The sequence below is a fragment of the Musa acuminata genome, chromosome BXJ1-4 (assembly GCF_036884655.1).
Source record: "Musa acuminata AAA Group cultivar baxijiao chromosome BXJ1-4, Cavendish_Baxijiao_AAA, whole genome shotgun sequence".
Classification (NCBI taxonomy): Eukaryota; Viridiplantae; Streptophyta; class Magnoliopsida; order Zingiberales; family Musaceae; genus Musa; species Musa acuminata.
The window spans coordinates 38,967,045-38,980,764 of record NC_088330.1 but is presented as its reverse complement, the minus strand read 5'-3'; the positions used below and the strand labels follow the sequence as shown (position 1 = coordinate 38,980,764).

At 39.9% G+C, this 13,720-nt stretch overlaps 1 protein-coding gene and 1 pseudogene across 1 annotated transcript; both read left to right on the top strand.

Annotated features, from left to right (window-relative positions):
• The first annotated feature begins 2,500 nt into the window (after positions 1 to 2,500).
• On the top strand, positions 2,501 to 4,378 carry LOC135666242 (G-type lectin S-receptor-like serine/threonine-protein kinase SD1-1; annotated as a pseudogene).
• Positions 4,379 to 4,872: 494 nt separating this feature from the next.
• On the top strand, positions 4,873 to 7,552 carry LOC135666205 (G-type lectin S-receptor-like serine/threonine-protein kinase At2g19130). Its single transcript, XM_065177778.1, has one exon. It carries the CDS (start codon positions 4,885 to 4,887, stop codon positions 7,318 to 7,320), a length of 2,436 nt encoding a protein of 811 aa, XP_065033850.1. The 5' UTR covers positions 4,873 to 4,884; the 3' UTR covers positions 7,321 to 7,552.
• Positions 7,553 to 13,720: the final 6,168 nt, after the last annotated feature.

The following is a 13,720-nucleotide window of genomic DNA, read 5'->3' as shown; positions in this document are numbered from 1 at the left end:
CAATTCAAGCAGCATGTGGAATTTTTGAGAGACTGGCGCAGTAAGGATGGTCTTTTCCTTCATTTTGGTGGATTCGCAGGAATCAACGAGGATCAACACAACTCAGCCAACCCCACACCAGAGTCAGAGTCATTGGCGAGTTGAAGCAGCATGGCGGATCAAAGGTTCGACTACTCAAAAATAGCAGCGGAGAGCAGCTGGGAGCCAGGAGGCGCATTGCAGCTCGAGCAGAAGATTGAAGACTCAGCAAAGGCGAAGAGTTGCAGTGTTCACAAAGGCTTCGACGAGGACGTCGAAGGGATAAGTGGGGGAGAATGTCACGGACAAACTTTGAAACAGGGTGTTTGATGTAATGCTTATGTATGTCCATGTCTTTTGGCATGTTCATGCCTTGTACAGAATGTAAAGGGGCGGCCGAAGGCTTAATAGTCCCATTTTAGTTGGGTTGGTAGCCTCTTTAGGCTTGTAAATAAAGGTTGTGTCATGTGGACACGTGCGAGAGCTTTTCGGTCTATAATGGACCATTTTACCCTTTGTTGTGCCACTGTTCAGAGCTTGTAAAGTCTGTTTGTATTTTGCATTGTCTATGAAGTGTTTTTCGGACATGTTTGCTTGTGGATCTCGATTGAGGCGTTTTCTTTAACCCGTTCTCTCTTTTGTTGGTCCTAAGGGACAATGGGAGGCTTCGGGGAGGCTGACCTTTGCGGACGGACGCGCGAGGGTGCCGCACGACTTAGGCAAAACCAGCTAAGTCCGTGTCAATCGGGCGGCGACAAGCCCGGGTCGCTGAATATTTGCCAGTATCGTTCGGAGGTCGTGGCGGGGTGTTCGTCACGATGGCCTCCATGCAGGGGATGGTCCCTCGAGGCTTCGGTCGGGAGCGACCTGTCAGCCGTGGGCTCGTCTGAGTCGCTCGGGTGATGACCCGATATTCTGGGCCCTCCTTCTAGCGCCAATCTGTTAGTGTAAACAACTTTATGCCATGGCCTCAGGGTCGACGCGACTTGGTTCGGGTCCGAATGCATGGGGATCTTGCACGGCGTTCCTCGGGACAACTGAGGTGACCTGAGGGCGATGGTCCGGCCGGGACGTTGCGTCGGGAGCGAAGCTTTTCCGCAGTGCCAGGAAGATGCAACCCCGCCCTTGTACCTGCACGTAGGTCGGGTCGAAAGCTCGGCCCGACCCCTCCGATGATCAAGTTAGATGATGTGGAGGGAGTTTGTTAGTCAAGAAGTGTCCCCCCCTGCTCGTTGAGAGTGCGAGGGTATTTATAGGGAAGCTTGCCGTGGTTTGATGTGCCCGTTACGTGGTGTAGAACCGAGCCTGCGCGGGTGTTAATGCGCCTCGGGCAGTGTTTTGACCGGGTACCATCGCGTCGACCGAGGTGTGAGGCGAGGACGACGTCAGCCGAGTCTTATCGTAATTACTATCCTCATCAATAATAGTTAAGATCTCCCGATAACAAACTAACAACAGTTGAGATCTCTCCAACTCTGTCGAAGAGATGTCGTAAATCTGTTAGGAAAATCTTAAGGAGGATTCTTTTTTCTAATATGTATAAATAAAGAGTATTGTAGTGTTGCAACTCAATGCATTCTTCTCATTTGTATTTTATTTCTATCGGTTCGTGGGGGGCGCCCGCGAGATCGTGTACGCGTTCTACATGCGCGACCCCTCGGTCGTCTCGAGGCTGGTCATGAACCAATGCGACTTCTCGAGTCGGGCATCCTGCAGAGCTGTGGAGCGTCTTCTGGTCCGCGCCCAAGGACCAATGCGACAACATGTTGTCGCCCTGCGGTCCCTACGGCGTCTGCTACCCCAGCGAGTCGCCGATATGCAAGTGATTGCAGGGGTTTCACCCCAAGAATCCCAGGAGCTGGAATCTAAGGGACGGGACGGACGGCTGCGTGAGGAACACGGCGTTGGACTGCCGGAACGGGACTGACGGGTTCATCACGCTCAGCAGCGTAAAGATACCGGAAACGTCGACGTCGTTGGTAGACAGGAGCATGAGCCTGGAGCAGTGCGAGGCTTTGTGCCGGACGAACTGCTCCTGCAAGGCCTACGCCAGTGCCAACATCAGTGGAAGTGAGAGCAGCAGCAGGTGCATCATATGGACGACGGAGCTCACCGATATCAAAATGTACGACAGTGGTTCAGGACAAGGTATCTATGTCAGGCTGGCGGCTGCCGACCTTGGTGCGTTCGATCACTCTAGATCGCAGTCTGCATGAGGAATTAATCTTTTATTGACTTCACGAGATGACGTTTATCTTTCAGGCTCTGAATCAAGCCAGTCTCACCGGAATCATGTGGTCGTGATCATCATCGTAGTCTCTGCTCTGGCAACCTTTTTCCTACTTTCTGTTGCTTGCTTCGTTTGGAGAAGGAAGAAGAGAAGAAGTACCATCAACACTTGTCTTCTTCTTCTAATTAATTTGTGAGATATACTTTATACCGGTTCAATTTGCTTCACAGATCCCTACATTGACGAAGAAACACACGAACAGGACATGGACCTACCACTATATGATTTGGACACAATAGCCGGCGCCACCGGCAACTTCTCCATGGACAACAAGCTTGGTGAGGGCGGTTTTGGTCCAGTATACAAGGTATAAACGAGCTCAACAGGGTGAAGGTTCGCCAAATTCTCTACTATTGGCAGTCGATGTGCGTCAAGTTAATTGGCCATTGAATGCGATGATTACAGGGTAAGCTGCGGGAGCTACAAGAGATAGCTGTGAAGAGACTATCCGAGACATCCACGCAGGGCCTGGCTGAGTTCAAGAACGAGGTAACGCTAATTGCCAAGCTACAGCACCGTAACCTCGTCCGGCTTCTCGGTTGTTGCATCCAAGCAGGGGAGAGGATGCTGATCTACGAGTACATGCCCCACGGAAGCTTGGATTCCTTCTTGTTTGGTTAGTTAATCTTTCATTCACTACTTCCACTTTCAATCGGAGCTCTCTCAGCTAAAGAATGAATGATGCTGAGACAAGGATAAAGGTGCATTGTTGGACTGGCAAACACGGTAAAACATCATCGTGGGGATTGCTCGAGGCCTTCTGTGCCTCCACCATGATTCTAGATTCAGAATCATTCACAGGGATCTGAAATCTATCAACATCCTTCTTGACAAGGATCTGAACCCCAAGATATCGGACTTTGGCATGGCAAGGATGTTTGGAGGGGACGTAACAGACGCAAGAACCCGGAGAGTCGTCGGGACGTAGTATGTGCCAACTCTACATCTTACCTCAAGCTGCACATAATGCGAATCTCTCTTATCAGCTTCCCTAACAATGCAGTGGATACATGTTTCCCGAGTACGCCATGGACGGAATCTTCTCGGTCAAATCTGACGTCTTCAGCTTCGGTGTTTTGGTGCTGGAAATCGTAAGTGGCAGAAAGAACAGAGGAATCTATCAATCTTCACACCACCTAAATCTTCTAGCACATGTAAGTGCACCAAAATGTCATCTTTTACATTATACTTCCACTTCAATGCATACATAATTCTGAACCTTAAATACGAAATCGATTTCAGATATGGAGTCTTTGGAATGAAGGTAAAGGGTTGGAATTAGCGGATGCGTCAATGGGGCAGTCGTCGCTTCCCGTGACCGAAGTCATGAAGTGTATAAAGGTGGGACTTTTGTGCGTTCAGGATCGACCAGAAGACAGACCAACGATGTCTTCGGTGGTGGTGATGTAGGGCGGTGACAGTGATCTCCTACCGCAACCAAGACAACCAAGTTTTATCGTTGCAAAAGATCCATCTGAAACCAATTCATCTACAAGAAAGCAAGACTCGTCCACAAACCACGTATCGATGACGATGTTGGAAGGTCGATGAGATGGATGTAAGGGTAGAAACTTACTCACACACTCCCGAGTGCACGATGACCTTGGCGGAGAAGCAGAGCAAAGTAGCTGCTGCTTTTGTCGATGTATGAATGTGATTTAGCCAACGCAATATCCAACCCCAACTATCTCCTGCCATATGAGAAGGCTTCCCAGACTCTCCTTGGAGTTGGTGACATGTTGTTGCAGATGACGACGCCATGATCGGCTGTCGAGCTCTCAGTTTTCTGCACAAGAAGATGAATACTAGCGAGCGTCATAACCCTCCAATGTTGACTCAGAGGATGCTGTTGCATCCGAGAAGGAACGAGATCGTCGTCGTCGTCGTCGTCATCGTCATCACTATTCCAAACCACCTAAATTGACATGGTGAGCGTGATGGAATCCCGTCCATGGACGACCGACTTGAAGGAACACTACGCATCCACTCCATCTAGAAGGTCACCCCACGGCCAGGAGTTGGTTGATGCATGCGATTACGTCATCCGAACATTGCTGGACTCCATTTCGTGCCCCAGAAAGAGCTAAACAGAATCAACTGTGTTGACTGTTTTTACTGATCGCGTATCCAATCAGTTGACTTCGACTTGAACGAAAGAAAGCTTCCTTGTAATGTTTTCCATACGATAATGGATTCATAAGAGTTAGCCTCCAAGAATGTGTAGTAGAGTGTTGAGTCCATCACGTTATCTACGATAAGCACTCCATCAGTTGGCTTTACTTCAGACCTTTAATTTAACCCTGCGTGGCTTTAAGAAATGCTTGGCCGGAGTCTACTTTTAACCAGTCAAAGAACAAGAACGAAGGATCGCCAAGTGAGTCCACCGTAGCCATTTGCCAAGGTGTGTGAATGGATGTCTTGGTGGATGTTGCACGCTGATGAAGACATGTCAGCTATAGTTTTCTCTCTTCAATGCGCATTAGACATCTGTCACGGTCGATAGACAGAATTTAAGGGACCTTCCATAAAGCTAAGCATTCTGCAACCAAATGGTTTTCGTCGCACGTCACTTGGCTATGGACACCAACATCTTCTCTCTTCCGGTCCTTCTTCTTCTTTCCCTTCTCTTCTCTCAACCTATCCGTCGCTCTTCGGCAAGTGATACCATTTCTATCGGTCAATCTCTCTCTGGAAGCCAGACGATGATCGCAAAGGAAGGCAACTTTGAGCTTGGTTTCTTCACTCCAGGTAACTCCGGCAACTCCTACATAGGCATATGGTACAAGAAACTCCCGGGGCAAACTGTTGTTTGGGTGGCAAACAGAGGCAACCCCGTCTCCAACGCCTCCGGTGCAGAGTTGCGTCTCTCCGATGATGGCAATTTAGTCGTCCTCAACAGCTTCAAAGTCCCCGTCTGGTCTTCCAACTCCACCATATCAACCTCGAACGCCAGCGTGGCGGTCCTTCTCGACACCGGAAATCTTGTGCTGAAAGATGGGTCGAACTCGTCCACTCTACTCTGGCAGAGCTTCGATCATCCCACCGACACATGGATGCCAGGTGGATGGCTTGGAGTGAACAAGATCACAGGGGAGTACCAGAGAATCACCTCGTGGGAGAACCCGGAGAACCCTGCGCCCGGGCCTTTCGCTCATAGCATGGACCCTGACGGCTCCAACCAGTATGTTCTCCTGTGGAATAGATCTGAAATCTATTGGAGTGGCGGGCTCTGGAACGGCCAGTACTTCACCGGAGTCCCTGCAACCAAAGAAAGCACTGTGTTCAACTTCACCTTCGTCGACAATCGTGACCGGAAGTTCGCTACGTACACGATCACCGATAGTGCTTTCATAACTCGCTTCGTGATCGACTCCGCCGGGCAGGGCATGCAGTGGTTCTGGCTCAACACGACCCAGGAATGGCAGACAGTCTTCACGCAACCATTAGCTCACTGCGATGTCTATTCTCTCTGCGGGCCCTTTGGTATCTGCAACCAGAAGAGCTCCCAACTCTGCCAGTGTCTGGTTGGATTTGTGCCGACTTCGATCCATGAGTGGCAGCTGAATGACTGGAACTCAGGATGTAAAAGAAGAACTGGATTACAGTGCGGGAATCGAACCTCGGACAACGGAGAGAAAGATGGATTTCTGTTGATGCCCAACGTGGGATTGCCTGCCAACCCAAGGAGATTGACGGCTGGAAGTGATAAAGAATGCAAAGCAGCTTGCTTCAGCAACTGCTCGTGCACCGCATACTCCTTCCAAAATGGATGCTCGATTTGGAGCGGGGCTCTTCGGAACCTTCGGCAGTTTGATGACGGTGACAGCGAGGGTGGCGGTCCTCTTTACATCCGCCTTGCCTCCACCGATCTCCCCAGTTCGAGCGGTAGTTCTCATAAGCTGACTACAGGAATCGTTATAGGAATAGCTGCTGGAGGAGTCGTCATCTCTTTTTTCGTCGTCTTCGTCCTAATTTGGGCTCGTCGAAGAAGGAAAATAACCCAAACGTCAAAGCAAGCAGATGCTTCTTTGGTCCCATTTCCATACAGCGATTTGCAGCGTGCCACCAAGAATTTCTCTGAGAAGCTGGGAGGTGGAGGCTTTGGCGCTGTCTACAAAGGTACTCTGCCGGATTCGGCCGCGGTAGCCGTGAAGAAGCTCGAAGGGCTCAGGCAGGGCGAGAAGCAATTCCGAGCCGAAGTGAGCACACTGGGTGCGGTTCAGCACGTCAATCTTGTTCGTCTTCGTGGCTTCTGCTGTGACAGAGACGAAAGGCTTCTGGTCTACGAGTACATGCCCGGCGGTTCTTTGGACTCGTATCTCTCGGGAGACAACACTGCGGTTCTAGGCTGGAAGCAGAGGTACCAACTACTTCTCGGGATCGCAAGGGGATTGGCCTACCTCCATGAGAGCTGCAGGGAACGCATCATCCACTGCGACGTGAAGCCGGACAACATACTTCTCGACGCAAACTTCTGCCCCAAAGTAGCAGACTTCGGCATGGCGAAGCTGATGGGGCGCGACTTCAGTCGGGTGCTGACCACCATGCGCGGAACCGTAGGCTACCTCGCGCCGGAGTGGCTCTCAGGCCTACCCATCACCCCCAAGGTTGACGTTTACAGCTTCGGCATGATGGTCCTCGAACTGGTGTCGGGAAAGCGGAACTCGTCGCACTCTGATGGGGATAGCGGCGCAGCATTCTATCCTTACTGGGCCGCGAAGCAGATCACGGAGGAGAACACACTGAGCTTGCTCGACTCCAGACTGGAAGAAGCTCCTCCTGATGAGGAAGAACTAACCAGAGTGTGTAGAGTCGCCTGCTGGTGCATTCAAGACGCGGAGTCGCAGAGGCCTACGATGGGGCAGGTTGTGCAGATTCTGGAGGGAAGCTTGGAGGTGAACAAGCCGCCGCTACCGCTGGGACTGAAGATTCTAATGGAAGAGGAGGGCAAGATCGCGTACCAGTTGCTTTATGCTGTACTCTTCCATTCCAATCGTTATAGACCTAATTAAATGTTTGTCCATTTATCAAACTATATACAGAGAGAGACAGAGTTATCCCTATCTGAGTTCCATCTCTCTCTCTCTCTCTCTCTCTCTCTCTCTCTCTCTTTCTCTTCGTATCAAATTGGCATGAAAGATATGGTTGAAATAACCAGCAATTTTCAACCTAAAGTTTGTCATGTCAAATTATTCAAGGCCTCAATCAAGCTGTGGATTTCTGATATCTTACTGCATTTTGGTCCGAACTTGACCTAAGACATATCATCTGGAGCTACTGTAGTAACTTTGTTTAGTCTGAGTCGTTGACTTATAATATTAAAATTAAAATTAATAATAATATACACATCAAATATGTATAAATCTATCTGATGATCACAGTAAATCAATAATCTCATTCAATGATTTCATCATCATCAATAATTATACAAGACTCATAGATAGATAGATATATATTGTGTGTGTGTGTGTGTGAAAATCACTTAAATACTAATTGACATCAATTCAACATCCAAGATATATATCAAATTATTTTTATAAACAAAACTTATAGATAAGCAGGCCTGTTTCTTGATTAATTGTCTCGTCGTCAAGCAAACCTGTTTCTAAAAATATTTTGTTTAAGATTTTGGTTTCTGATTTCGACCATGATAGTTTTAACATTTTTCTTTACAATTATCTATGGTAAGAAAAGCTAGGAATTTGACGAGCTAAATAATTATTAACTCCTTTGTGTCATTGTTTTTTTGTGATATTTATTTTTTTATCAGTAATTATGTTGGTGATATATTATAATACCCATTACTTTTATATGATTATTATTTTTAAGCAATGGTTAGGAATAGAACATTCATTAAACTTTGTAAGGAAAGATGTTTAAGTGTAAATCACTAGCTTAGATTATTTAAATTAAAATTAATGATATTATACTTATCAAATCCTTATAAATCAATTTTTATCTACTTTTAATGTAGATTAAATTAAAAAATCATTAATCTCATTCAAAATTTCATCACTAATGACTATACAAATCTCATAGATATATATATATATATATATATGACAATAACTTGAATGTTAATTGGCACGTCAAATCATACTTTAACATCCAAAATATATATCAAATTAGACGAATAGACTCCTTAATGTTGAAAGTCCTTCTTGGAATTGTAATGCCACGGCCAATGGAAATGTCAAGAATAGTCCAACACTATAATCCTATAGGTGCAAGGCCAAAACCATAATAAAATCCTCTTCAGACCATTTATCACATAAGTCAATCAATAATTACTTCACCCATAAAATATTCATAATTTATTTAATAAATTAATTATATAACTTAGTCAATAATTGATCCATTCTGCTTTTGCTATATAACTCTAAAAAATTAAGAAATAATCATATGAGCAATTACAGACTTAGTAAACATCGTTATTCACATACCAATCAAAATTTATCATAAATATATATTTAAAAACATATAAACTCTTTATACATTCAGCATATTTTTTTAAAATATGTATTGATATCAAATATTTTCTTTATGCCAATATAATTTATAAAAAAATTAAAATTTATATGTATTTTAGAATTGAAATAAAATGCATGAATACTTTTCAGAACGACATACATATATTTTAAATCACATAAAATACTTATGATACTTTTCTGATTAAGACACAAGTACATATATTTTTATAATAAAAAATATATGTATAGCTATTGTCATATATCAAAGCATATAATATTATATTACAAAGACTATCATTTATATAAATGCCGTTAACAGGTTATAAACATAAATATATATAGTTAAGGTGTACATATTAGAATAGAAGTCATAGTAAAATCAATAGCTATGATCATAAAATAGTGCTTAGAATTATGCTTAACTTGCATGATATAGGTAACATATTGTTAAGGTCTAAAAGAAATTAGTTCCTAAAATAAATTCTAATGTATAAACCCTATTAGTAGGGTCCAGATTATAATCATGCTAGTTGGACAACTATAATGTCACAAAAAATAATATATTAATTTTTTTTAAAATAAAGTTTAAACAATTTTTTTAATATTATTTCAAAGCTGATGCAATCATAGATCATTTTTAAAAAAATATAATATTAGATATATATTTTATATAAATTTAAATAAAACTACCTAAAAATTTATAAAATAATAAATAGCAGTTCAAAGTATATACTTTCTCGAATTATCAAAAGTTAAATTCCTTTGCAATACTTTTAAATAACAAAGATTTGTAAACCAAGTCAAGCATATGCATTTATTGATTCCAAACATATGTATTAATACTTACCCAAATTACATAACCTCGACACAAGCGTATAATTCTGATACTTTGTTTTATGTTCTTATTCGAATCCTCTATATATTTTCTCTAATTGTTTATTTTCTTTTTCTCTTCTCTCTTCTATTTCTCAAACCTCTCTCTTGTTTTTCCTTCTTTCCTTCTTCTCTCTCTACCTTCTCCCGTCTCTTCTCCTTTTTCTTCTTCGTTTCCCCCCCGCTCCAAATTTTCTTTCTTTCACAACTCTGTCATCAGAAAAGGCCAAGAAATTGCCAAATGCTTCCATTATTATTTTGAATCGTTGACCTCGGATGATAAATCCCTGTGATCTCCCGTTGACATTCTCATAGTTTCAAAGTCGTCGAGCACAATGCACGGCTGTGCGTGTGAGGGCCACACGTACGGGTGCTCCAAGACACGCATGCATCTTCGCCATGGCGTGCAGTGTTATTATATATAGAACACCCGCACTTTGATCTGTTTCACATGTATGGCACCGACCACAGTTTAGCCGATATCTCATCTTCTTATTTCCTCCTCCAAAGTCATTAACATTGCTCTCACCTCTTACTTATCCTTAAAGCTAGTGATTAAGATAATGCTGATGAGACGGAAGAAGAAACAAACAATTATAATAGCTTTGTGCCTCCCCCACGAAAGTCCTCTCCTAATTCACATATTCCACCACCATATTAAGCTTCGTGGGTTTTGTGCCCACGAAGGAAAACATACTACTCATTGATAAATGACGTGTCACGCACTTGGATCAATCTACGTAGCGTGTTGACTTTAGTCCTCCTCATCCCTTCCCTTCGGATCAATCTTCCCAATGAAAAGGAAAAGGTTTTGATAGTGGTTTTATATGATGCTCGATATAAATCTTATAGATATAAATTTTATAGGAGGAAACTAAATCTCAATAAACGAAAGAGTATCATGAAGAAAAAAAATTTCTAATAATTATGTTTGATTATTTTATAAATATTTTATATATTTTTAATTTTATATCTGTGTGAGAGAAAAATACATAATTACTTCATGATTTATATGATAGGATATATAAGAGAATTTGTGCCTAAGGAGAAAGAATTCGATTATTTCATAATTGATCATATGATGATGAATTTAGCTTTTATGTATAGATGTATGAATAAGAGTTGCCGAACTACTTATTAAAGTTTGTTTGACTCTCATTTGATCAATTTTGTCTCCCGCCTTGAGCATAAGATCATGTACCATTTTGATTTGAGATCTTATTTTTAAAATTTTCTATTTTCATTTGAAGAACATGTTCTAAAGTTTCATCTGAATATATGTTTATTTTTTATTCATAGACTAAAAATGAGTCCATTAATTCATCAATAGACAATATACTTGTATACTTAACTTCTTCTATAGTAGTAAAAATCATATCAAATTTTAAAGATAAACTTTGTAAAAAAATTTCTATTAAAATTTAATATTTTAGATCTTCACCATAAGGTTTCATTTGATTTACAATATAAGAGACTTTTGAGAAAAAAATCGGTGATAGTTTTGAATTTATGTCGAAAAATTTAAAGCTTTGTATCTTTATCTTGTTTGTGTCGCTAAGCAGACTTTTTAAAATTTTTCAACTTTCATCAAGATTCAAAGAAATAAGGACTTATGTAGTATATAGAAGGCTCTTGCATCTTTCTATATATTTTCATTCATTTGATCTTTTTGATCTTCAGTAATATTAGGATCTTGTAAATTATACTCAATAAATTTTTTTTTATCAAATTTTATAATCATTATAAAATAAATAGAGTTTTTATTTTAATAATCCAAAAATAGTAAATTTTACCTGTCACTTACTCTAATACTTGTCATTTTTCTTTTTTTTTAATATACTGATTTTTTTTAAAATCACATACTCCTATTAGTCTTTTTTTCAAACCAAGCTTGGAAATCACACTTATTGGTTTTTTTTTTTAAGGAACTTTAGGTAGTAGGAGAAGAAAACAGTAAAAGAAATTGAAGTACTTTCAATATATAATGCTTTATAGTGCTTTAGATTTAGATTGATGGAAGACTACCTATTTATATTAGCCAAAAGATAGAATATAAATTTTTTAAATGATAAAAAAATCTACTATATCCCAATAAATCATTTTATCCTCATCTATTTATTTTAATCTAATTTTTATTTATTTAATTATAATTATTTAAATTAATCTTATCAAGAAAACACTTTTATCTTTTACATTGTACATCCATTACTTCATAGTTTTGATCATAATTGTAACATTCCTTTTAGATATGGAGTCGATGGAAAGAAGGTTAAGGGTCGGAAGCAGTGAATGGATCAACGAAACAGTTATCATTTCCTGTGGCCAAAGTCATAAGACGCACAAAGTTGGGACCTTCGTGCGTTCAAGAGCGACCAGAAGATAGACCAATGTCGTCATCGTTGATTGTGGTGATGGTGGGCGATGACAGTGCTCTCCTGCCGTAACCAAGACAACCAACTTTTGCTATGGCAAGGGTGTTGGAAAGCAAGATTGAAAAAGAGTGGAGAGAAAAAAATAGCATAATTTAAAATATAAAAAATTTATTAAGAAAATCTTATGACAATCCTGTCTTAATTTGACTTGGTGGGCTATTAGTAGAGACCACACCCCTCCTATTTATAGATGTTTGGACTCATTGCTATCTTATCTAAAATACATATCTTAAATCAATAAATTTTTATTTAAGCATCTCCTAAATTAAGACTTATATCTTAAAGACTCTCACACAATGCTAATATATATAATTATAAGTTTGTCCTTTCAAAAAAAAAAAATTCTCCAATGACGTACAAATATTTGTAGCCTCATAGATCAAGGTTTTCGGTATCATAACTATAGGCTTGTTAGAAAATTTTCAATCTATTGCTTGAGTGTTTATCGGATCTATTAATATATTATTTCAAAAAATCTAAATTCTTCGTCTCTCTTAATCTATTAATATATTGTTTTCAAAATTTATAAGTTCTTCACAAACTTACGTCAAAGAACTAATATTTGTAGTGCTTATAGAATTTTATACAAAAAACATTAAGATTTGATATTGAAGTTGCATAGCACATATTATATATATATATATATATATATATATATATATATATATATATATATATATATATATATATATATTAAAATCTGATGCAAAATTAGCATTAGATTTCAACTAAACATTGGTTTTAATGGGATTCAATCGTTGATTAATAACTACATCATACAACTCATTGTCATCATCCAATACTATAATATCATCGTCTTCGTCAATATAAGCCATTATCAACTTCTGAAATAAACTTGAAAAGATCAAAAATCTTTTTTTTTTTATCTAATTTGTCATGATCTGTAATATCTTTATAAGCATCGAACCATTTAAGTTTATTCTCATACCTCACCTTGATCACATAATCACATTTGTTTGGTGCATCACTGATAGATTGACATGCAAAAGGTAAATTCTCAGATTTAGTATCTCCGCCTACTAATAATTAGCTTGTTGATGCTGCCTTTTTAAATAGAAAAAATCTCATAATAATAACACCGAAAATTCCTTTTATTGTTTGATCTATTATGTTTTCTTTTCAGTTTAGTTAGAGATATGGATTCATGGAAATCATCTATGAAACATACCGGAGGAGGGTTGCCTCCCAGCTTCTCATTTATGTGAAGGATTGTACTGAAATCATCTTTAATTATCCAGCAGGGTACGGAGATTGCTTGTGATAACACATGTAGTTGCTGCTATAGTTCTCTTCGAACAATAATCGAACACATTGCGTAAATAAAATGATAACACAGCCTGAATGTACTCTTTGAAAATATTTAATTTACTTTGTAATGCATTCCCAATATAAGTATTTTTGAGATTTTTTAATTTATCCTCATGTGACCGTAAAGAACCAAATAATTTACTAACATATAATTTTGATAGATCTCTTTTTTATCGTTCAATAGAACAACTACATTGATTAGAAATTAATTTACTATATCTTTTCATTTGATTTACTTGCTTCCAAAATAAATTCTCAAAATTTCTTTCAAGAACTTGAGGTCTAATAGTTAATATCTTAGAATTAAT